General features: G+C 49.8%; 1 protein-coding gene across 4 annotated transcripts in view; it reads left to right on the forward strand.

The window, feature by feature from the left end:
• The first annotated feature begins 9,151 nt into the window (after positions 1-9,151).
• BCL9L (BCL9 like) overlaps positions 9,152-24,242 on the forward strand; it is a 28,548-nt gene continuing 13,457 nt past the window's right edge. For 2 of the 4 annotated variants that reach the window (XM_085303138.1, XM_085303140.1), the window contains exons 1-2: positions 18,421-20,615; positions 23,614-23,736. In XM_085303138.1, the coding sequence (XP_085159264.1) occupies positions 20,165-20,615; positions 23,614-23,736 (574 nt within the window). In that variant the 5' untranslated portion in view covers positions 18,421-20,164. Of the gene's footprint in view, positions 9,293-18,420; positions 20,616-23,613; positions 23,737-24,242 lie in introns of those variants that run through there. The other 2 variants (XM_085303141.1, XM_085303139.1) reach the window with 2 other exon arrangements.

Genomic DNA, 24,242 nt, shown 5'->3' on the forward strand with positions numbered 1-24,242 from the left:
CCAGAGCTCATAAGTTCACCTCTGAGAATGCATGTGTGGTATGATTATAACTGCTGCTGGCAGTAACATGGAGATGGCTTTTAAAACCTGATCCTGGCCACTCGTCTGTTTGCTATTTGCTTTTCCTGAGGAGAGTGAAACAGGACTTTTCAGTTCTGTACTGTCCTGGTCAACTTCATTTTCTGGTTTCCAGGACCTTGCCTAGTAGGACTGCAGACAACATTGAGGATGTTGTCTCTCTTTCTAGAGAGAGAGGAAAAGGGAGTCCTGAATGGATCTGCTGTTTAAGTCCTTTTCTCCTTGTGTGGATCTGCTGTTTAAGTCCTTTCCTCTTTGTGATTTGAAATTTCTGGGGAAACTCTCTGTTGGCACCCCTTCAACATCCCATTTGCATCATAGCTATGCTGCATTCCCCAATGCGCTGCCTGTGGACTGTTTTATAGCTGTTTGTGGTGTCCCTCCACTCAACAAAACTGTTTTCCATGTTGGGGGAATGGAGGAGGGAAGCATCTCTGAGGGACTACTTAACTTCAACACCTGCTTATGTTCTGCTCTCCGGGCAGGTGACTAGAGTTTGGCACAGTCTGTTTCTAACCTATTCACCAGGAAAGATGCTTGTAATGAGGTCTGACCCATGGGCAAACTTTTAAACAAACACCAACTCCCGAATCAAGTCAATACTTGGATCAACGGGTTATTTATTTTTTCCTCTGCCAGGAAATATCATATAGCTGTGTTCGCTCAGTCTGCTGAAGCTGTTTCCAGCATGCCCCCGTGTTAAAATCCTGAAATGAAGGGCTGAAATGTCAAGATCTTTCCATTCACATTGTCACCAGTTTTAGGTATACTTAGGTTTTAGGCTTCTTGAAAAATTTTGCTTATGGTTCTCTGAGTTAGCTGGCTATGTTGACTGCATCAGCGGAGTGAAAAAGACTGTTCTATCTTGAAAATAGAGACTCATTCAGACAGTGTGTGCAAGCACATGCCTGGATGTATTCATATGCTTTAGGCAATGGGAGTAGGATCCCTGTTGTTTTTAGGAGCTTGTCAGTTGGATTGCATCTCTGCTCTTTGACAAATGCATATAGATTCTGTAGGGTGAGGTGGTGTGTACTGGAGTGTTGACCAGTCAACTGGGCAGCTGGTTAGGTGCTCCTCAGCCAGCGGACCATTTGGCAAATCCTGGGTAAAACTGTGCGATAATGTGCTTTCTACCCTCTGACCTCACTACTCATCTTCTTCCTTTTTTAATATAATCTAGGGAAAGCTGCATGACACTTTAATGGTGCAGTACCTACTGCAGCCTGGATACCCTCTACCAACCTGCATGTRCGGGTACAGCCTCGAGGGAGTCCGCTGAAGTGCTTTCCACCACTTGAGGGCTGGGGGGAGGTTTGAAAAACAGGTTTAGCACTGCCTGTGCTGTGTTACGGCAAGTGTTCTACACAGCACTGCATTAGGGTTTGGAGACTGGCATAAATGTGGAGCCCTGAGACTTGCTGCTCTCCTTCCCACTCCACCGCAGCCAAGTCCTATGTGTTTAAGGTTGCCTTTGTCTATAGTTTCGCTTGGTCTGGAAAAGAGAGTCAGTCTTCTGGAAGTAGTGAGAGGTGAAAACCTAGCTGTTCTCTGATCCCTGGGCTGCCATCATTATGTTGAAATGGGCACTGGGTGTTCCCTGCCTGTGTCCTTGCACGTGTATAGCTCTGTAACACAGCGTCAGCAGGGCAGCAGCCAGGCCTGAGCTTTATGATGATCCTCACTGAATATGGGTACTAGAGTATAGGTGGACAACACCGTACCCTGAGCCTGAGGAGGGTGCCCAAGAAGAGGCTCCACTCCCAGTGCTGCAGGATTTGGGAGGTGACAGCTTGTTTCCCATTTTATCATGTGACCATGAAGATGATTCTCCTGGATTTGCCCTCATGGAGTGAGGCTAATGAGCTTGGCATTTGAAAAGATGCATCTACTGATGCTTTTAACATTTGGAAAGAACTGTGAGGGCTGTGAGCACTGAGAGGGAGATTTAGAGCCCACTTTGCTGTAAATTAAAGCTATTGTGTCTACAGTACAAACCTTGCCTCAGCGTGCTCTCTGCGGATTGATTGGGGAAATCTTGCAGGCAGTACCTGCACATGACTAACCAGTCTGTCTCCGGCCTCCTGCATGTAGGGCTTTACTTGCTTTTGCAGATAAGTTCTGATGCCCACAGGTGGGATCATGGAATTTGCTGAGCCAAGAGCATTGACCCTTGTCCTCTCTTCCCTGCTGTGCTGTTGGTAAGGCTTGCTGTCTGAATGACAATGTCAGGGCCTGGGGACAGAGATCTCACAGGAGAAACCAGTTAGTGCTCAGGCTGAGCAGTGCCAGGGCATTGCGTGCTCTTGCTGCTGCAGCTCCAGCGGGAGAGACGCCTGGCTGCATTTGACAGTGCTGCCTTCCCACCAGGGAGAACAGCGTGGCAGGAGCTCAGTTGCATTTGCTGGCATAAAGGCTCTCGCACACCCACGCTCTAGTGCAGATCACACGTGTAGAGATACAGGTTCCCACCAGCGTGGACATGCTCATGCAGATTCACATGGATATGTGGTTAAGCAGTCACACCCACACTAACATGGATGCAAATAGATCCTTGCTGGTGTGGGCCTGCTCACCATCAGACAGACACAGACATGTTCATATTCGCACACCTTTAGGCTTGTGCTGACGGAGACATACTCATACATGCTCCCGTGTTCTCAGATGCAGGCGACAGAGCTAAGCCACAGTCCTAGTCTATTTTTGGGAGCACTCTTAAGAATTTYGAGCATGTTTCAGATGTTACAGTCTTAGATGGAGGAAAGCTAGAACAGATGGCTGGAGGGTTCAGAGCAGCAGCCCTGCTGAGAACAGATATTTATAGGCAGATTTAACCCTTGTGTGCTTTTTGGAGCCACCTTTAAAGGGATAGCATCTGAAGTGAACTGTGGAGCAAGTCAATGAGCTCTGAGAATGTTTGTCCTGTCTGGTTTCTGTGAGCTGATTATCGATGTAGCTGGGAAATCGTGTGTGATGTTCTACTCTTTCTTGAGTATGGGGACACAGCTTTTTCACAACATTAGTGCCTGGTGCAACTGGGCTTGTCATGCTCTGTGAGCTGGGACAGTGGGTACTACTGAAGCTAGCCTCTGTTTGTGTGACCAGCAAAGTGAGGACAAAGATTGTTTTGTCCTTCTTGCTCTGTTTGGTTGGGTTTTTTTGTTTGTTTGCTTGCTTGTTTGTTTGTTTTGTTTTGTTTTTACACCCAACTTCTGCCTCTTCTTTGTTAGGAAAAGAGATTATATTTTCTTTCAAGCATTCTGTCTTGTAAAGATACACAGATTGAACACTACCCTATCAGATTCATCAGATGTTTTTACTTGCCCTCTTCTTGGGCCCTCTTGCTTGAATATTTAGGGGAAGAGCAATATCCATCTGTGGATTTTGTTGGTTTGAATGGAGCTGAGCKTTTGAATGAGCAGCAAAGTTGGGAGCATAGCACATGTGTGTTGACGGGTCTATCCGTAGCCCTGTCCCTGAGAGCAACCGGCCTGTATTCCCCTGTTTGGGACCTGAAGTACTGTTGTGTTTTACTGTTGCATTTAACTGGTGTAGTATGTCTCAAAATGGGCTTGCCTGAGCTGACTAACAGCTGAAGAAAGCAATCTGAAGAACAGCCAAAGCAGCGTCCTCAGATAGGGAATGTAAAGAAACTGCAGGATAGTTAGCTGAGAGCTGCAGTGGAGAAGGCTCTGGCTCTGAGAGAATGAGCAAGAGGCACAGACCTGGGGTGCTGGGCAAGTCCACTCTAAGTACTTGTTGGCCTGGCTCTGGGAAATTACGGAGCAATGGTGCTCCCAAACTAGTGCAGGATACAGGGAGTCTGGATAAAAAAGAAACAAAGATCCTCACTGCATTGGCAGAGTTGATGCTACCAGGCTAGAGAATTGTGCTGGCTGATGTTTGTGCTCCTGAAATTTGGGAAGTTGAGTCTAGGTGTGAGACACGGGGAGAAAGGGCAGTGCAAAGTAGAGAAAGGAATGTCTCTCATGTGGGTAGTGAAACCTCTAGGCTTCTTGCTACATTACTTCTGCACAACAGCAGTCTGCAGAAGGAGTGATGTGCTCAGTCCTGTCTGTATTTTGAGTCCCTGTTGAACTGCAAATTACCCTTGTCAAGAATTTGATTAATCCAGATGTTTGGAACTGAACTTCGCAGGACAGATTGCAGGTTTGTGCCTAGCACAGGGGGGTCCAGGGTGCCGATGGCTGCTGTGCTGGATTGTGCTGGGCTCTGTTTTTGACTTCTGTTGTAGTGGAGCTGCCAAAACAACTTCCGATGTCAAAGGCAGCATGCTGCAGTTGTAAGTCAGGCTGGTAATCCAGAATCAGGTTCCTGATCGTTGGCTTCCCGGGAGATAAACTAAAATTGAACAACCAAACTTTGATGTTTTGTTCCCTGATGGCCAGTGCTCTCTGCCCAAGGTTATTGAGCAGAACCTGGGACTTGAAATTGTCCATGGGGCATGAAGGCATGTCCTGGAAGTGATTGGCATGCTGCAGCAGCCTGCTGCGTGGGGTATGTCTGGGCCACAGAGTCCTGGGGGATAGGAGAAAGGGACAGGCGGAAAAACTTGGAGATGGCATGTCTGGGAGGAAAGGAGGTTTGAGTGTCTGGGAGGCTTAAACTTATACCATTTTATTGCTGTTTTATCTCTTGCTGTGTGTTGTGCCATCAAGTGAACATCCTCAGCAGGCTGGGCCCCACTCATAGCTGTGCTACTGAATTCATTTGAAACCCTGGCTGATTGTGTTACCCTCTGTGCCTCAATCTGAGGAGCAGGTGTGTATTCTCCTCTCTGTGTGGTAGAAATGGTAGGATTTGGGAAGTGGTGTCAAAAGCTGTGCCTATGTAGGCAATGACACTGTGGGCTGCAACTTCAGCATGCCTGAAATTTGGCTCTTCTCCAAGCAGGGCTTTGAAACTCCGCTAGGCAGTCTGGAGAGTGTGACAGAGCACCGGTCTTGCCTTGTCCTAGGACTTTGCAGTGCTGCTACTGCTACATCAGGCATCAGCTCGGTTGGGGTATTTGGGGTGTGAATTCAGAGCATCCCAGCTTCTCTGCATGGCATTGCTAGGGCTGGGAGATGCAAATTTGTAGCAGAGTAGGAGTGTGTTGGAGTTGCTTCCTCCCTGTACTTGTTCATTCCAACTTCAGAGTATGTAGCCTTGGAAAAAAAAAAAAAACAATTAGTGTCTCCACCCTCCATTTGGCCCCTCCCTCTATGGCTATGTTCTCACTGCTCTACTGTGTGTTAAGTGGGAGAAGTCTCAGGCTTTGCAAGAGTGCAGGACAGATCATAAGTTCTTGTTGTCCCTATCCTTCTGACATCTCAGGTTTTCTTGTTTTACCATTACTGAGCTAGAAAGGATGGAGGAGGAAATAAATTTTAACTGCTCTCTCCCCTACTAGATGCATGGTAATTGTTGTATGCCCTTCAGTTTTCACTGTGATGTCTGTCTCCTCTTCCAAACTCCCTACCTCCTTTCCAGCCTCTCCCAGTTATGTTCCAGGTCCTTCACTGGCCAAGGTGGCTGCCAAACATTCCCTTATAGCTGTCTCTTGCCAACTGCATAGAGAAATGGGGCAAGGGCTGGTGTTCCAGGCCAGTACTTGCACCCGTGATTGGAATGTGACTTTAGGGTGAGAAAAACCTGGTTCCTCCTGCTCCAGTCCCACTGCAGCACATTCCGATAGTGCAGCTGATCCTGCTGGATACCCAGGTGCAGTGCTGGGAGCGTTCTGGCAGCTCGCAGTCTGCTTTGCTTCATGCTGGTGTTGGCTGGCAGCTTTGCCGTGTGCGAGGCTGACTACATTTGGTATCTTGATAAATCGGTAGGAGCCAGACTGCTCAGCAGGGAAACTGGGCATGCTGGGATGGTTTCCATGTAGCCAGGCTGGCTCTGCTTTTCTCCAGAACCCTGGGGAAGGGCCAGCAGCCACCTCTCTCCTTGTACCTGACTATGGAGGAGGAGACTGCGTGGCAGGAACAACCCACCCAGTTGGTAACTGCCAGTGCCAGCGATCTGCCCACACTTGCCTGGCCTCCCATAATAGCCCCATTGTTCTGGAGAGGGCAAGGAGGAGGCTTTCCGCAGCTCCCTGGCCATCGTTAACCCTCTGCCTGCCAATATCAGGCTGCAGGGCATGGGTGCAAGGGGAGGTGGTGTGGGCAGATTGGAAGAACTCCAGTCACCCATAGGTGTGCCCAGGAACAGCTGCTTGGGAAACCAGGCCTCTGCTTTCCTGCTGCCTCTGAAGGTGCTAGTTGCTGCTGTTCTGAGGACAGCTAGCACGTACCTGTGTTGAAAGTGCCACTTCAGTCCCATGAAGATCTGACCTGAACTGAAAAAGATGCAAATGGAGAGTCAGGCCCTGCTGAGCCTTGATTTCCTCTGATAAGATGTATGAGGCTCTTTGTGTTCCTTTGTGCCACTTGCTACTGTGACCTTGCTTTGGGAGCAGCGCTCACCAGCCACCTGCACAGTCACCAACAGCCAGCCTCTGTGTTGCTCCGGCACTGACGTGCGTCTTGGAGCAGGAAGTGTCTTTTGGTATGGGATGTCTGGAGTGTTGGGGTGCTAATTCTAGTGGCTGAGATATCAGTGTGGAAGCTGTTTAAAGTGATTCCAGCTTGATCAAAGTGCCTTCTTCCTTCCTGTACTGTAACGTGATCACAGGCCAGAGAGCTGCTTTTGGTCTGCTGTGGCTTCTAATTCCTGTTGTTTTAAATGGACAGCCTTGGAAGAACAGACATGCCTTACCAGTGTGCTAACGCTGCCTGGATACAGACTCAGATCTAGAGGGGTACAGACAGAGCCAGAGAGCAATGTCTGTGTGCATAAGAGAACAAGGGAGGAGCTGGGACAGGCAGCACCACCCTGTCAAAAGCCAGAGGAGCCTGGACGCCTGCGTTTCATTCTCCTGACTGGGTCTGCACTGCCCATCTTTTGGCAGCGTTTGCAAAAGGAGCTGGTCTGCAGCATAGGCCTTCTGCACCTCGTTAGGTCTAGGGCTTCTACCACGCTGTTGGGAGGAGGAAGGGCACTGGTAGTGTGATTCCTATCATCTGAACTTCAGTCAGCTGGGGTTAGATGACCCCCAAGAGAGATGCCCTGTGAGGTTGCCTTTGGATGTTAGGAGTGGACATGTGTTTTTCCTTCACAGGAAGATTCATATGTTGCAACTCCTCATTGAAGATCCTCTAGGTAAGGATCTGACTGTATTACAATCACAAGTGTTTTACATCTGTTTGTAGCTGAGGTGTGGTGCAAGCTACCAAAACTAGAGGGAAGTGATTCCCTTAATGCTGCAGACTTGCCCACATCTCTTGCTGTGACTCGGAGCTTTGGGTAAGAGGACAGACCAGAGTGCTAGAACCAGTGCTGGGTCAGGACACGCTGTCTGCCATCACTGCTGTCAGTGATGCTCTCTGGTAGCTTTCTGCCACTGTTCCTTCCCTACAAGCTGACTCCGTGGATTATAGGGCTGCCTGAGCACCTCTGCTTTGTCACAGATTTGCTCTCGAGAGTGCGTGGGCTAAGATGGAGGAAGAGGCTTTTGGATGGTATGCCAAGGCTGAGTATGGGAAACTTTTGGCTCTCAGTCTTGAGACATGTGGGTCATGGCATATCTTGTGCTATGGTAGCTCTGAGACGTGTGAATTGGCTCTGTAATTGAGACAGCCGAGAACTTTGAAACCTAATAAATACAGAGCAAGTGTCACTGATTGTTCTACTGTAAACCCTGTAGCTAATTTGCTTATATCATAGCCTGAACAGCTGCCACGATTCCAAAAGCTCCGTTACTTCCAATTCTTCCATTAGATAGCCTCTGTTCGCTTTCCCCCTCCTTTGTACCCCATCCTTTGTCAACACAAAACACAGATTGTACCAAGCAGCAAAGTTGTTAAGTAACATAACTGGAGCTGAGTGTGCCAGTGAAGAGCCAAGGGCTGTGTTAGGAGTGGTTAAGGTCCCCAGTTATTCTACCAAGTGCAAATGAAGCTGCCACAGATCTTCGTATGGCAGAGTCCATGCACCTGGTTGCTGAAAGTAGAGTTCTGACCACAAGGAATACTGCAAACCTCACAACTCGGGCCTCCTGCAAGCCTCAAGCATGAGGGCTGGAGGAGTTTCAGAAGCCTTTGCCAACTTTATGTGCATGATAATTTATTAAGATATCTCCCTCCTGGTGGAGAAGAGGGACTCTCTGGGGGCAGCCCCAAGAAAAGATTTTGGTTCGGTCCCTCCCTGCTGTGTGTTGCTGCATGGCCACTGTTAAACGTGTGTCTCGCTACCCGCCCAGAGCGCTGCAGTTAGTGAGATGGGGTGATTCCTGGCTCTTCCTCTGCGTTTCTCATGGTGGTAGCTGGAGGCCTGGGTCAGGGATAGATAATTACATCTCTGAAAGAGCTTGGCGAACAGTGGGGAGGTTTGTCTAAGGGCAAAGTAACCTCAGGGACTTTAGGACAGTTCTGCGGGACAGGCTGTGTCTTTTTGCACCCTCTGAGTGGGAGAAGCAAGGAAATTTCAGCGAGACATGCGGGGGAGTTTCTGGAGCATGAAGTGTGCTGAGGAGGTGGAGCAGCTGCCCTTTCAGGGTGCTCAGTGGGGAAACCCCTGACCCATAAYATGAACGGGGTGAAGTCCAGACTCTGGCAGTGAAGTCTGATGAGGAGTATTTGGCCTGTTTGCCTTCCCTTCCTCGCTCCCTTCTTCCAGGTCTTTCCCCCTCTCTCTAACCCAATGCTGGAATTGCAATACCTTGTACAGGCAGCTGCTGCTGCGCAGCGGGATCTTTGCCGCCTACTCTGATCTGTGCTGGTGAAGGTGAAGGGTTTCCCAGGGTGGAATTTCCTGCAAGGCAGATGCACGGCTGTTTCCCCTTTGACCTTAAACCCCAATGTGCCTTAGTCATGATGGCATGCAAATAAGAGAAACGGGGGTGGGGGCTGGAGGGAGCTGCTGGGAAGAGGAAGTGACCTCAGCCAAGGTTTAAATATAGAGCCAAGGCTCTGCTGTTTGCTAGGGCTGTTATTTATAATCTTGGAGGAGTATTTGGTGACTTCTTACATCTCTTCTGCAGTCCACGCTCACACAAGGCAGTGTAGACAGAAAATGTTTTCTATGCAAGGTGCTGGGACCACAAGCCTTGCTTTCTCAGCTCTTTCCTGCGTTTCTCTGCCAGGCCGCCCCACATGCACGTGAGTTGGTAGGCATACTTGGACGTGTGCACACAGACATGCACGGGTGCTGTGCTGTGATTTGGGCATTTTGCTGGCTTGTAGGTGCTCCAGCCTGTGCTTTTTTTCACCTGAGAAAGTCCAGATGTGCCCTTTGCTCATTGCATTTAGTGCCAGGACTGGTCACGGGAAGGGAGCCCAATTCTTTGCTAAATGGGTCCATTTGAGGACTGGGCCAGGAATCCCGGGATCCGCAATTGATCTGAACACAGTATAGAAGCAGGTCAAAGAAGGGATGTCTGACCAAATCATCCTGCATGTGGCTTTAAAAACGTGTCTCGTTTCCTCTTCCGTGAGCTTCTTCAAAGGCAAACCTGCTTATTGCATGCTGTTTGTGTTGCATGTCCCAGRGTGCAGTGCAGCTGGGGTACGGGGAGGGAGGGGGGTCTTGAACACTGCATGCCAGGACTCGGAGTCTGGAAGGATTGTTCCCTAGTTCAGGCGGGAAGTGGCTGCAGTTTGCATTGTAGGGCTCAGAGGGTTATGCTTGGCTGAGAACTGTTGTTTGGAGAAAGCTTTTCTGCAAGCTGATGCAGGATCGGTAAACCTTGCTCGCAGTTTGCAACAGGCATCTCCATGCTCTATTTGTCTGAGGAGGAGGAGCAAGCATCTGCTGAGCTTCTGCGAGGATATGGTGTAGCCACATGACTCTCCCCTTCAGCCCAGCCATCTGCACCCTGTGGTGCATGAGATGTTAACAGTTTCTAGTTTGAAGTCTGTGGTCCAGAGGAAGTGCTTGGTCTGGGTGTGGGATCCCCTCTGTGCAGGGTTGGGTGCTTCAGTTCTGGCTGGAGATGCAATACGTTTATCAGTACTCAGCCCTGGCTGTTTTGAGGCTGAGTGCCCTGGACGATGGTGACACCTAGTGGTTTCATTCCATAGTCCACACATCAGGCATAGAGATGGGGTGCTTAGTGCAACTCCCCAGAAAATCTCCTGATGTTTCTGGATACCCTGAATGGAATGGGGCATGCAGTGAACTCCTCCCTGCTGTGCCCTGTGAGGCAGATGCTCCCCCTTCAGATCTCAGGAGTGGTTGTGGACTCAGTGCCAGGACTTTCCAAAGCAATAGGGAAGGGTGGTAGAAGCTGACTTTGAGAAATGCTTTCTGAAACGTTACTGGCCCTGGTTCTGGCAGGGAGCAGTGCACCATGGCCAGTCCCCTGGGTTKGTGGAGTGGAGAACTCCCACAGGAAGCATATGTGAGTTGTTGCAGGCTTGGAAACATTTGAAGTGTATGAGCTTCCTGGGCTCTTCTGCTTGGACTGCCACCCTTGCTATGATGAAGAGGACAGTGCCCAGTGCAGGGGCTCAGGATTGTCATCTTCTCAAAGGCTGCCAAGTCTTGGAAATGGCAGCAGCTGGTCCTATAGGGGACTACTGGTTAGGACATGGAGGGGAGCCAGGAGACCTGGATCTATTCTCACTCCAACTTTCTCTGCTCCAGGATCGCTTTCTTAACTTGCCGATGTAGTCCCTTGAGAGTCGCAAACAAAAATGGGCTGCAGAAACAGAAGTCATAATTACTCCCTTCTCTGAATATTGAAGAAGGTTCTATCCAAAGTTGGTGGTGCCCTGTGTTACCAGGTAACCCTGTGACTAATTTATACTCTTCTCAGGTGGTTGTGCCTAGCTAAATCATCATCATCACTTATGTGGAGCTGTTCTCTCTTGGGACATGTAAGGACCTTTGCAGGAGGCCTGGAGTGCCTGCTGGGCCCAAATGCTGAGTGGCCCACAGATAAGAGAGAAGGTATACATGGGGGGGGGGTGTCACTGGGAAAATGAATTCACTGGAAAGCAGCTGTTCAGCTCCTCCACTTTGCTGGCTGCTTCTGGAGTTTGTCTCTGCAACTTCTGGAGCAATTTAACTGCCCTCCCCTCCTGCACATTTAGCACAGCATGAAGCCTTAGGTCTCTGGAGACGCTGCATAGGGAAGGGCCCAAGTGTGATGTCCGTGGCAGAGTATGGATGAGCTTGCACACCACTGGTTTCATGATCCATGAATGTTTTGAAGAGGCACTTAAGGATCAGGCCTGCCAGGCAGGTGCCAGGAACTTTAGTCATCTTAGCATTGCTTTTGGCAACAGAATTGAGGGTGGGTGGAGCTCATTTTGGGTAGCAAAGGTGTATGCGTATCTGCATTTGTAAGAGGTAGCAAGGGCAGGGGTGCCAGAGGCCTGAGAACATGTATTTTTATAGAGGAAATGGTGAAAACCAGGGCAAAGTGGGAAAGGGCTAAGGAAATACAAGAGACTTCTCAGAGGTTAGGGACAAGAAAAAGACACTGAGATTAGGAACTGCATCATGCTGTAAGGTTGGGCGATGCTATTGCACACGTAGAGCAGGGGTGCTTATTGACAATGGCTATTCTGTCATGGATCCATGCAGAGAGATTCTTTTGTTAAAAGAGCAGAAACTGTTCTTGTAAAGCAGCAGCAAGGGAGCTCCTTGTGAAGCTCCAGCATTGCTGGATTCTGATCCTGCACACTGCTGGCATCCCAAGAGCTTTTATAGTTATTGCTGAATGATCCTAAAGTGCTTTCTGAACTCTAGATGCAGCTAAGAGACCTTCCTTTTAGACTTAACTGCATCAGCCTTTTACCTCTCTTGTGTAGCTCTGGGCAAGACTAGACTCCTTCATGATTTTTGTGGGAAAGGTGGGCTTTCAAGGCCTTACCTACAAGTCCTGCTCTTTAGGAAAGCTACTGTAGTAGAGGGCAGTGCGAGGTACAGCTCACCAGGGTGAACTTCTTAGCACTACTCACCTGGTCACAGCAACTCCAGTGCACAGAAACAATGGGAATTGTGTAAAGAGGTTTGTTTGTTTGTTTGTTTTTTAGTCCTGTGTAGTTTTTAGTTTTTAATCTTGTGCACTAACTGCACAGGGAAATTCTTGCTCTGAAGGTTCATTGCAGCTGGTGGTGTTTTCTGCCAGAATGGTATTCACAGGGAAGCAGCACCCTTCATGTATAGATGAGTGTGTCTTTCTGCAACCCAGGAAGCCTGTTTTCTTGCAGTCCAAGATGGTCTCCTGCCCTGAGCTGAGTGCCACATATAATGGAAAAGTTGGTGCTGAGGAAGATCCCCAAGGGAGTCTCTGGAAGAAGCAATTATGGTAACAGGGTGAAGTACAGGGGTCAAGTAGATGAGTGGTGTGATAGGAGAACCTGGGTCATGACCCTGTGGGACCTCTGCTAACAGAATGAGGTACTGAGTAGACATGGCAAACACTTTAAGGGGGACAATATGACTGCTTCAGAAGTGTTTCATACATCCAAATGTTGCTACCTGAATGAGCCACATCACTCACATCTACAAGCTAAAATCTTCAAGGTGTTTACCAGATGCTCCGTGGAGGTGTTCAGCTGTCACTGTGGCTTGTGACCCTAGCCAGGTTTTGCATCCTCTGAAGGAGGGATCCTGCCCTGAAGAAAATGAAAGCTTTTTGAGCAAAAGTAGTACCTCTGGAAGAGATTGCTGGCTTTGCTCCATGAGCTGCTAGAAACTCTTATGCCGTGGTAACCTGCTGTGCTAAGACTTGTGGATAGCCATGCACTCCTGCATGTGGGGCATTGGGAGCTTGRGAGTTTCTTAAAGGTCTCTCACTGACCTGTCTCCAGCAGATCACCTGAGCTGGTATATGAAATAATTCCTAATTAACATCCCAGTGGAGCTGTGTGTGACTGTAGAGTAATGTCTGGCAAGTGTGGGGTTTCTGTGGGAATGTGCCAATTGGACTCAGATGCTGGAAGTGTCTGCAGACTCAGTGGTACACCTGGAGAGTCCCTGAGCGTGAGATAGGCTTTGGCTGGGGGTGTGGAGTAAGCAGAAGAAGAGTGTGAGATACTGTTGATCCAGGGACAAGGAAGTGCTACAAAAAGCTCTTCTAACACCAATGGATTGAATTTGCAGCATAAGCAGGAGCAAGGTAGCAGGCAGAGCAGGAAATAAACAGGATTCCTGCTTCAGCTTCTCTTGCTCTCTTCTGCTGAGTCTCAGTTTCCACAAGTGTTACATGGGGACATCTGTCCCTAGGTGAAAGGGAACACAAATCTGAGATTCTGTCCCATTAAAGATCTTTGGGACCCTTTTTCAAAGGGGCTGACAGCCCCTTTGAAATGTATTATTCCCAGGGCAGCTCCAAATGGCAGGACTAGAGGCTGTCAAAATTACTCTAAGAAATGTTAGGATTCACCAGTGTGTTAGGTTCTCTTTAAAAGCCATCCTATAAAGCTTGTGAGGATGTTATCTTTGCTCTCATTTATGAGGGCACAAGAAAGATGTAAGAAATGAACAGAAGACAGAGAAGGCCTTTCTGGGTGCTCTGTCCAGCAGTGTAAGAGCAAGGTAACTTCATGACATGTGGCACAGAAACAAATTAAAAACAGATGACTTCTGTCAGTAAGGGTGTTGCCCTGTGGAATCCCTTCCTCATGATGTCTCTGAGTCCTGTTGAGCTCTTAGATTCAAGAAAGATTCAAGTGAGAATGCCCTTAACAACAATAGCTGGGGTTAACTCTGTTTTCACTGGTGATACAAGTGCTCCAGCAAACGCTCCCTTACAGGGGTTAGGGAGACACTCCTGCAACTGCTGGGTTACTGCACAGTTCTTGATTGCTAAATAGTGTACTGGTTCGGAGCTGTGGTGTCAGGTTAGAGTGGGCTCCAAGGCTCATCAGGCTGTTAGAACCTTTCTCTGAAACTTGGCTGGAGCTGGCTGCATGACAGTAATCCTCTTTCGCTATTGGTTTTGAGGGTTTTTGTTGCTCCCTGGAACAGAATTAAAAATCCATTGAACACTCTTGCAGAAAGGATTGCTTTGGAACAACCATTTCCGCATGGAAAAGGTCAGATTTCTGATTCTGGTCTTGTTCTCGAATCAGAAACAATTCAAGAGTCCTGGACTTCAGAAATTTTGCTTCTAGAAAATTTGTCACAATCTTTGTCTCTGTGACATGCTTTGACTTTAATGAAATAGCATGGTATTTCTGTGGAAGTGTTCCAGCCCTTTCTGTTGTTAACCCTGGGAGGAGTGATCATTGAGGAGTTGTGTGTTGGCCACTATGTCTGCAATCTCATCCTCTCATCCAGAGCCGGAGTGAGATGTATTTGAAGAGGGGGAGCCGAGTCTTTCAGGGTCACTCATTTTGCTGACCCATGTACGCTGTCTGCAGCCCTTGAGCTGGCTCAGGCCCTCTTGTTTCAAAAGCAAGGACATTCCACTCAAGTTTGTGGGCTTATCCATTGGACGTTTTGGATCAGAGCTGTCCCAGGATCTCTGCTTGTGGGGTGAGTGAGTAGGTTATGAGCATAAGTGATGTGCTCAGAGGCTGTTTGCAATAGAAACCTGTTTTTGTTGTCTCCTGGACTGGCTCATGGAGAGGGGCCAGGTGACTGTTCCTGCTTGTTGCATCACTTTGCCGTGATCCATCTCCTCGTGTGTTGGGTGTTCACAAGCTTTGGGGCATGTCAGCACAGCTCAGAGGCCTGGATTCTGGTGTCTGCTGTGTTATGTGTAAGTCAGTATTTTTCTAGGTTTCTTGTAAGAGCTCGCTCCAGAACCTGAGAGGAGGGAGGTGCAATGAAGCTCGTTCTTTTCTAGATCACTGTGATCCTGTTTTTTCTGCTTCCTCTTGTGCTGTTGTTTCCTTCGTGCTGGCTGGTGAGGCTAAGGGATGATAGCACTGCAGCAGTGTCTGCCTGCACTGAAATGTGGAAGCAGCAGGACAGGCAGATTGGCTGCTGAGAGGCTTCCCTGCCCTGCTGGGAGGGGTACGTGGGCTCTGCATTCCTGCGGCTGTGTTGGGAATCTGTGTTATCGCCCTTTTGGAGCAAGTAGGAGCGTGATTCACCAGAAGGTCCTCTGGGATTGCAGTGGGGTTTCAGGTTTCTTGAACTATCAGATAGCAATTCCGGGATTGAGAATATGTCAGACCAGTCTCTCCTCGCCTGGAGCCCTCGCCTGGAGTTGCCTCCTCCCCCTCTGCTGTTGTGCAGGCTGTACCAGAGAAGACTTACTGAAAGCAGTTTTTGTTGTTTTGTTTTGGGGTTTCTTTTTTGCTAAGGTCTAAGTCTTTAATATAAAGCTGTGGCTTTTCAGATGTACCAGGCACAAATACTTTCTCTCTGCATTTAGACGTAGCACTTCCTTCAGCAGAGATATTTATTACGCCTTGCAAGCCTCCTTCTCCTCATGAGGTAGGCTAGGTTGTCAGCCTGTTTAATGATGGGGGAATCAAGGCACCCAGGAGCAACACATTTTGCTCAAGGTCACTAGTGGAATCAGTGGCAGTCAGGGGTAGAACACAGGAGTCTTGGCTCCTTACTTTAACCACTGGGAATTAAATTTGCTATTGTCTTTAAAACCGCTGGGCTGCAGTGGGCGTGCTGCTCAGTTACAGAGGGAGCCAGATTTCTGTGCAATCTCCTTTTTGTTGTGTTCTTTTCTGAGATGTTTTAGATCATTTGTCTCCCTGTGTCAGTCTATCTACTTTCTAATTAATTATTTTCTGTGGCCCAGCTATGTGGCATGTCTACTGGAATCTAGTTTGAAGGGGTGTGAGTGAGGAGCTTGCAGCAAACGATTCCCATCAGCTTACTGCAACCCCCGGCAGATGGAAGGCTGGGGTGGATCCCCACTATGCATCTCCAACAGGATCCAACTGTTGCTACTCCTGAAAGTGCTGCACAATCTGCAAGCAGTTGCTTGTGGCCTTTGTCCCATTAGACTTTACAAGAAAAGTGTGGTTAGTCTCAGTTAAAACTGGAGTGGGAGAACTTCCCGAGGGAATCCCTGCAGGTTGAACCAGGGCCCCCAGCGAGTTCTGGGTGGCTTTCTGTGCTCTGAGTGGCTGAGGCAGGGTATATATGTACTCCCTGGGGCACCAGCCCACCCCCAAAGTGAAGGAAGAAGGAATTGAACTAGATGCCCCAAAAGCAGGACATTCTGGAATGTCTTCGCAGGGACCAAGGCTTGGCCGCTCTTTGGGCAGTACCTGAAGGTCTTAATATGGTGACTGCTTGTATCTGCCTTCCTGAATGGAGTGTCTGGTTGAGCTTTATCCAGGCTGCATAAGAGGAGTGCATAGGGGAATGCATCTGGATGTGGCTGTCCACGTGTCAGTCCATGAATGAAATGCTTTCGATAGTGAAATTCTGTGATAGGTTGAATGGAGGGTGGTATAGGAGGATGTAACAGGTTGGCATGTGTGGAGGGAAGAGTCTGTATTTATCGTAACTCTTCACTAAACACAACTTCCTTGTCTGTGAAGCGATTGTTCAGTGTTGCTAAAAGGAGTGAGTTTCTGTAAGGGCTGCTGCGCTGGCTGTGGATGCCATTCACAGAGATCTTTTGCCCTCGTTTGAGCTGCAGGGTTGAACTGTCGCCAGAACTTGCAATTAAGTCAGGTCATCTCTGCTTGGGTACAGAATATGAGAGCTCTCCCAGCACTATGGCTTTCCAAGAGAGGGGAAGAGGGGCAAGAGCCTGACCTGTGAGTGAGTGGCATTTTCTCCAAGCAGCCCATGCCCTGGAGTTGGTATTGCCAGCCCCAGCTCCCGTGGTTCCTGCTTCTCTCTTGAGGGGTACTCAGTGATTAAATAGTTCTGCTCTTGTCCTGGGTGACCGTAACTGCTGAAAGTGCTGTGGTTATTATCGGGACTTTTGAGAGAGGCCTTCGTGCTTCTGACTTGTTCCTTGATGAATGAATTGTGCCTGAAAACTGGAGAGATGGTAGGTACATCTTGAGCTTTCATCTCTGGATTGTGCAGCTTTGCCCTAGCAGGGTCCAGGTTTTCTTTCTCCTTCCCCAGTGTACTCACACGCCCTGCTGTGCCATGCTATCGTTGGAGTGCACAGCAATGTTGCTGAGCGTATATTTGGTGAAGCACTTTGGGATCTATTTTGAATGAAATACTGTGTTCGTGTAGGTGTGCCTCAGGCAAACTTGGATCCCCTAGCCTGTAGGGGATCTGGATAGTGCTGACAGCACTTCCTGGGGGTTATCTGTCTAGCAGCGTCCTTGTGTTAGTGAGCAGTTTGTGAGCCTCTGGCCAGCAGTGCAATGTGTTGCAAAACTTGCCAAGTGTGGGAATGGTCAAGCAGCAGGCAGGGGCCCTGAGCCACCAGCATCAGGAGCTGCTGCAGTGCTTGTCTTCTGGAATGTTGTGTGGCAGCAGCCTCTTCCAAAGAGGGTGAAGGCTCCCTGCGGCTGGCCAGCCAGAGGCTGCAGGCAGCCTGTGTGCTTAATGCTGCAGTTTGTGGCATATGGACCTTCTCCTCCTCCCTGCTTGCCCTCTCTGTGTCTCCTTCCCTGCTCTGTGCCCCTCCCCCTGCAAGCAGTTCGGCAGCAATTGGGCAGGCACTGGGACGGCAGCTCTGACATAAATCTCTCCTGGTGTGGAATGAGGGGTATAAATATCCAGAGAGTGATGTGATCTTTCCAGCTGCTATTAATAGGTCCCTAGAGAACAAGAGCAAGCGAGCGAGACTGGCTGACACTTAAAGGGCTAGCAACTCCCTTATGTGCTGTGAAAATTAATCAGCACCGCGCCTCGCTGTCTTCCTCCAGGCTAGAGCAGAGCCCTCAGTGAAGTGTGTGGAGGAGGCGGAGGAGGAGGAGGGAGCAACTAACGACTTGCTAGTTAGGAAGCAGCGATAGGCCAAGCTGTGCACGAATGATCGCACTAACTAGCTAGGAATGCTTGGGCGGGCTGTGCAGCAGTGCTACTCTTGCAGGCGGGTTTTGCTTTGTGCCAGCTAGCCGCTGGCTCAGCCTTACCTTGCAGGGAGGCAGGTGTCRAGATGTCCATTTGACTGTCAGAGAACTCACTGGGTTAACTGATGGCAGGGTGCAGCCTGTGCCTTGTGGTGATTGCCATTTTTCAGAGATTATGGGTCTGCAAAGTGTGGTTTGCTCTTCGGTTGTGTTTTGTTCTGGGTATGTTCTGCCCTAGCTGTACGAGCACTTGGCTTTTCCTGATGGTATGTCTTCAGGTCTGCTTTTAGCAGCTCAGAAGCGGTATGAATCCTACTGCAGAGCTATTTCAGTTCTATTTAGAGACTTGGGGYTTGGTCTGGAGCTGGTGCTTCCTGTCCCTGTATGGCAGGAAGACCTGTGTGCAGTGCCTGGCCTGCTCAACACGCTTGAAGGGAGCAGACTGTGGGCTCAGTAACCACTGTGCGCTGGGAAACTTGTCTGCCTATGCAAGGAAAAGGTTCTTGAGTGTGTTGAGGGGGTATCGTGCAAAGCATGTAGCAGAAGTAAGGAAGCAAATAATATATCAGCTTGCGCAAATAGCGGGTTTGCAATGTCCTTCTTCGCCCCACTCACTAGGAGGTAAAGATGCCTGTGACAGGTAGCAGGGCTGGGGGATGTCTCTGCAGCTTCAAGGGCAGCATCTTGAGTAGTGACGAAGCTGTAGCAGAGGAAAGTGAGACTCTGATAAAGGAAGAGCTGAAGTTCTCTAACTGAAGAAAGCTCGGGAGCAGTTCTGGCAGGTATATGCTTCATTCTGTGCTAAGGTTATCTGAGAGAGATTACTTGGTACAGGCTGGGAAGATGCCATGTCTTAAGAGCAGTGTTCTGAAGGTCAGAGATAGGGGCACTAAAGAGAGGTCTTCTGTCCATTCTTGTGCCCCCCTAAAATGAAGCTGAATAATGTCTTACACTGGAGTTGCCTGTTCTGTACTGAATAAAACTCCTTGCAGGATGTAGGAGGTCATAAGCCAGGAATGAYGCACACTGCAGTTACCAGGGTTGCTTGTTGAATTATGGGTTGGCAGCAGCCCTCCAGAACATGCCATGCACTCAGATGATGTGGAGCTATGTCGCAGTCATCTGTAATGCCCATGAAAAGCTCTGTGGGAAAGAGTCCCAGTGCAAGCACAAGAAATTCTGTTAAGGCATACAGATGCTGCAAAAAGTCCTACTGTGGTATTTCTCAGCTACATGTACTCTCTCCATCCTATATGCACTGCGTGCATTGCCCTAACCTCGTCTTCCCTGAAATGCTCTGCCTCAGCCTGTAGGGCTATTCAGAGAGCTGGGCTGGKTCTGGAGCAGGAGAGCCTCACCCTGTTGTCCCAGCAGGCCTATGGTATGTTGCATCATCCTGCTGTGCTGAAAGCTCTGGTGGAGATAGGAGCTCCCCCATCCAGGAGCCAGGACAGTCCCTCAGGCCTCCCGAGGGAGACGGTGATGCTGCTTAGGTGGCAAGTGCCCTTATGCCCTGGTCACCCTTTGCCTTGTAACCCACTGCCTTACCTTCTTCTTCTCTTCAGGCTTCTCATCTGCTGAAGAGAGGCCTCCTGCTGCTTCAAGTCCTCTTAGTTCTCCTCTGTCCCTTCTGAGCTTCTGCTCCGTAGGCTTGTATCAAGACCAGTTTCTGTCTTCACAGTTATCTTCTGCGTGTTTCACGGAGCAGAGGAAACTAACGTAGAGCACCTGTGCTTGGGGTGGCTGGACATCAGAAGGGGGCCCTGAAATCGTAAGGGCACCACATTTCTGTTCAGAGTCACAAAGTTGTTTGAACTCTGGAAACACCTGCAAAATAGCACTCAGGATTCTTCCACTCCCCAATGGGCAAAGCTGGCATGAAGTACCCTAATCTAGTCATGACCTTGTTAGTGATGGCTCTCATGTCTGTGCCTTTGAGCACCGGTAAATCTGTCTTCACTGGATGCAAGTTACTGCCTGCGCTCGTGCAGCTAGCTGTGAAGCAGGATCCTCATCCTGCTCAAACAGGCCAGGCCTAGTTCTTAGACTGAGCTGCTCTGGGTTCTGCTTTGCTGAAAGTTTTACCTAACTGTGCCAAAGCAGCAGCCCCAGTGCCCTGAATGCCCCAGCTCCTGGGCAGTGCTGCCCATGGAGCTGGGGGAGCAGGCAGGGGTGCTGTGGTCACTCACTGCCCTCTTCTCTTGCAGGTTTCTGACCAAAGGGCCTGGGAGCTCCCTCCACTGGCGCTGTGGGAAGCTTTAGCCAATCAAATGCACCCTGACAACAAACTGCCCAGCCATGGCAAGGCAGGCAGCAGCGGTGCCCCAGCCCAGCACCACAACGTGAGCCAAGCACCCACCTGCAGCCTGGGCTCTAAGGGTGTGGGGGCAGGCAGCCATGGCAGCAAGGCCACTCAAATCTCCCCTGGCAACTCTGGACTGAAAAGCAGCCAGAACACTGTCTCAAACTTTGGATCCTTGAAGGGCAAAGTGAAACGGGAACGAAGCATCTCAGTGGACTCAGGAGAACAGCGAGAAGCCAGCACCCCTTCCCTGGACACTGAATCAAAAGGTAATGCTCCCTTAAACCTTGCTTCAGCAACTCACTTGCTCAATTACTCCCGGCATCCTGGCAGACCTGGGATGGGAGCGCCTGTGAGCACCCACTGCATCTTGTGTTTCTGTACTGCTGCTTCCCTCTGGGCTTGTCTTGGCTGCCTGTTCTTCTGCATCACTGCTCATCACATCCACAGTTTCAGGACCAGAGTAGCTGAACTCTTGTCTTTCCTGTGTTTCCATGTTATTTCCTACAACATGCTGAGAAACTGGGACTCTGTTTTTCACGAGCTGCTCTGGCCTCATAAGCAGGATTATGGTTCACTGAAACTGTACTGAACGCTCCTGCACTATAATGTAYGGACTTTTGATTTAGGACTGAGTTTTGTTGTTTTCTGTCTCCCTGCTGTTGACCAAGCGCTGCCTTTGTGGTGTTCTTGCAGCTGCCCAATTACCCAGTCGTGGTTAGTGAGGAGGTGCTGTAAGGGTCGCTGTCAGAACAGTTTTGTGGTTTTGTCAGCAATGGATGACTCTTGTGTCAAATCACATGGTTTCTGGAAAAAGGCTGAGTCAATACTTGCAGACTCTTTGGCTTCCCTGTCATAGCTAGTCTTGCCTGTAGCTTCTTAGGTTCCAYAGAGCTCTGTGCCCAATGGCTGCATGTGACATTTCACAACAGAAAACGCAGGATGTCTCTCCAGGTAGTTGTCAGAGGAGAAATGCCAGCAGTGTCCTCAGTTCTGTCCAAGACTCGCACCTGGTCACATGAAGTTGCCATCCCCAAAAGCAGCACTGCTACTCTGACCCATAGCCCCAAACCATTTGGTTTCACAATCAAAGCCACGCTGCCCGACGGGCTGAGGCCAGAGCCATGCTGTGGAATAAAGAACAGAACATACTCAAACAGACTTCCTGCCCCCAGGAAATGTTTCTTTCTGATTGTGTTGGGAGGTTAGTGAATGCCATGGAACATAAGCATTTGTAGTGTTATCTTAATACTACCTTGCAGCCCTGACTCCTGCAGGAAGATTATTAAAATTAGTTGATCAAGGAGATCTGAATTTCCTACATTCCTGCCATAGTTCACTGATACGTCGTGTGGATATGGCCTGTAAACCACTAGATGATGTAAAAAGGGCAGCAATACAGTATCGTTACCCTCCCTGAGACCCTGGATGCCTTTGGGCAAGTTGCTTCCTTTTTTGAGCCCTACCAACACCACACATGACATGAGAGGAGCACCTGGGTTTACCCAGGTCAGGAAGACCTCTGCCTGATTGATGCCTTCAAAGGGCAGAGGCTGTGTCCCCTGTTCCTGCAAAGGATATGAAGATGCCCTTCCACTTTCAGGTTTTAATTCTTAAATCACAGGCCCCTGAGAGTTACAGGTAATGTCAAAAGGCCTCCTGTTCAGAACAGTGGTTGGATGTGTCCTGTGCTTGCAGACTCCGTCCAAAGACTAACAACTGCATCTCATTCCGAGTTGCTGGGTCTCACAGAGGAGACTCGCTTGCACTAGCTCTGATGAGTAGGTGCCCAGACTTAACAGATGCTTCAGGTCCTTTATCAGGGCTCAGCAGATGTCAGTGCAAGGCTTCCCATCCAGCACATCCATGCTGGATTGGCAGAGTGAGCCCTCGGAGCAAACTGGCAGGCGGAGATCACCCTTGCCCCGTCTTGCTGCATGTTTGATGGGAAAACACAGACATGACAGAACATGAAGAGACCAGCCACTTTCCTGACTTGCTGGGAAATTTGTAAATCCACACGGGCAGGAAACCACTTGCAAATCAGAAAACACAGCTCTGTCCAGCACAGCCTGTGTCTGCTGGCTTGGCCAGCAAAGCAACTCTGTTGCGAGTGTTCCCCACAGTTGTGCGCTGGTCCTACCTCTGTTTTATTTTTGCTCTGTTTTGGAGTCTGTCTTCCTTCACTTACAGTGTCAAGGATGCGGACAGGATGAGTACTCTTGCTGTTTAATGATCTTTTTCCCTGCTGGCTGCTATCTGAAGCCTTTGGCCAGGCCAAAAGACAGAGCATCTCACTGCTGAATCTAGAGACCGGTGCATTTCTGTGCCTGGCTGGAGGAGGGATGCTTATGAACATAGGAGTGCAGACCTGCAGAGGCAGCAGAGCTAAAGCAAGTGAAAGAGAGGGCAGGGAGGAGGCTGAGGAGGTATGCGTGAGTGCTGACTATCAGTGCAATGGGGAGCTGTAGGATTTAGTGTTTGGCTGGTGCGAGGCAGGGCAAGCCCCTGGGAGGTCCCTTCTTAGGAACTCTCCTGCTGGAGCAAGTAAGGGAAAGGGGGAGGGGAAGCAGCAGCCCTCTAACAAACTCCATGCATGTCTGTTGTGCCAGACTGAGTTTTTGTGAATGGCAGACAGCTAGCATTGACGGTGCTTTCCCGTCAGCACTCCAGCAGGCATTCTGCCTCCCCTGGTGAGCGAGCGTCTGGGCTGCGGCTACACGGTAGTTCTGGGGTTCCGGCTTAGCGGCTGGAGTCGTGACAAAGAATCTTGCACTGTTGTAGACAGCCATGGGTTAGCAGCTCAGGACTAACATGGGCTGCAGTAGGCCTCCGGAGAGCAGTGCCTCTGGCTGCGCTGGTGCAGCCCGGGCCTCTGACCACTGCAACTCGGGCCTTGCTGGAAGGATTGAGTTGCAGCTCTGCCCCAGGCGCTCGGAGCAGAGGAGGCCATGCTTCACCAGGAGCACACAGTGAGGCTCTGTGTGGAACCCTGAACTGCTCAGGGTTCTTGGCATGCCACAGGCCAGAGCGGCTCTGACTGCTCAGGAGACTGTGTCTCAGTGCCAGCCGGGATAGCTGCGGGACGCAGTTGGAGAGCCTGGGTTTAGATGAGTTCCAGGATGAGGACGCTGGCCTTTGCATACTTGCACCTTAGCACATTGTGCTTCCCCGGCTGATTTCACAAGGGTGCAGCTTGCAGCTGGGCAGGGCCCCAGCCTGTGGCCAGGTTTCTGCAGCCCTTCTGATAGTTCTGTCACATTGCAGGTGAGGTGGCTCCCCGTAGCAAGCGACGGTGCGTGCTGGAAAGGAAGCAGCCGTACAGTGGGGATGAATGGTGCTCTGGACCAGACAGCGAGGAAGACGACAAGCCTATCAGCAGTGCACACAGTGAGTGTCCACCTCCTTCACCAGCCCAGGAACTTGAATAAATTCATGTCTGATCTGCAGCTCAGCAGAGCACATGGCTAGCTCTGCCCATGTGTGCTGACTTGGCTGGAAGCATGGTGTAGCAGGCTGTGGCAACTGGTGGTCATTGTCCTATGAGAAGGTTTGGGGCCATTTGGTGAGGTGTGGAACCTGTTTTACAGAGGTGCTGCTGAGATGCAGGAGGGAGGGTGTTGGACTTGGATGTCCTTGCTGTCTTTTTCTCTGGCCACACCAGCAGCAGGAGAATGGTTATCTTGAGACTGTGCCTGGCTTGGTTCCACTGTGGACCAGGCACACACACACCTCCCTTGGTCACACTGTTAGCCAGACTGTGCAGCATGTGTTGCCTGTGTCTCAGCAGCAGCTCAGTCCTCATTCTTGGTGGTCTGTCTGGCCACCCACCCGAGTCTCTGCAGCTGTATGTTAGAGGCAGCTGATGCTAAAGGGGCACTCAGGTTCTTGACAAG

This window comes from Rhea americana, unplaced genomic scaffold (genome assembly GCF_003343005.1).
Source record: "Rhea americana isolate MKP2758 unplaced genomic scaffold, rheAme1 scaffold_197, whole genome shotgun sequence".
NCBI lineage: Eukaryota > Metazoa > Chordata > Aves > Rheiformes > Rheidae > Rhea > Rhea americana.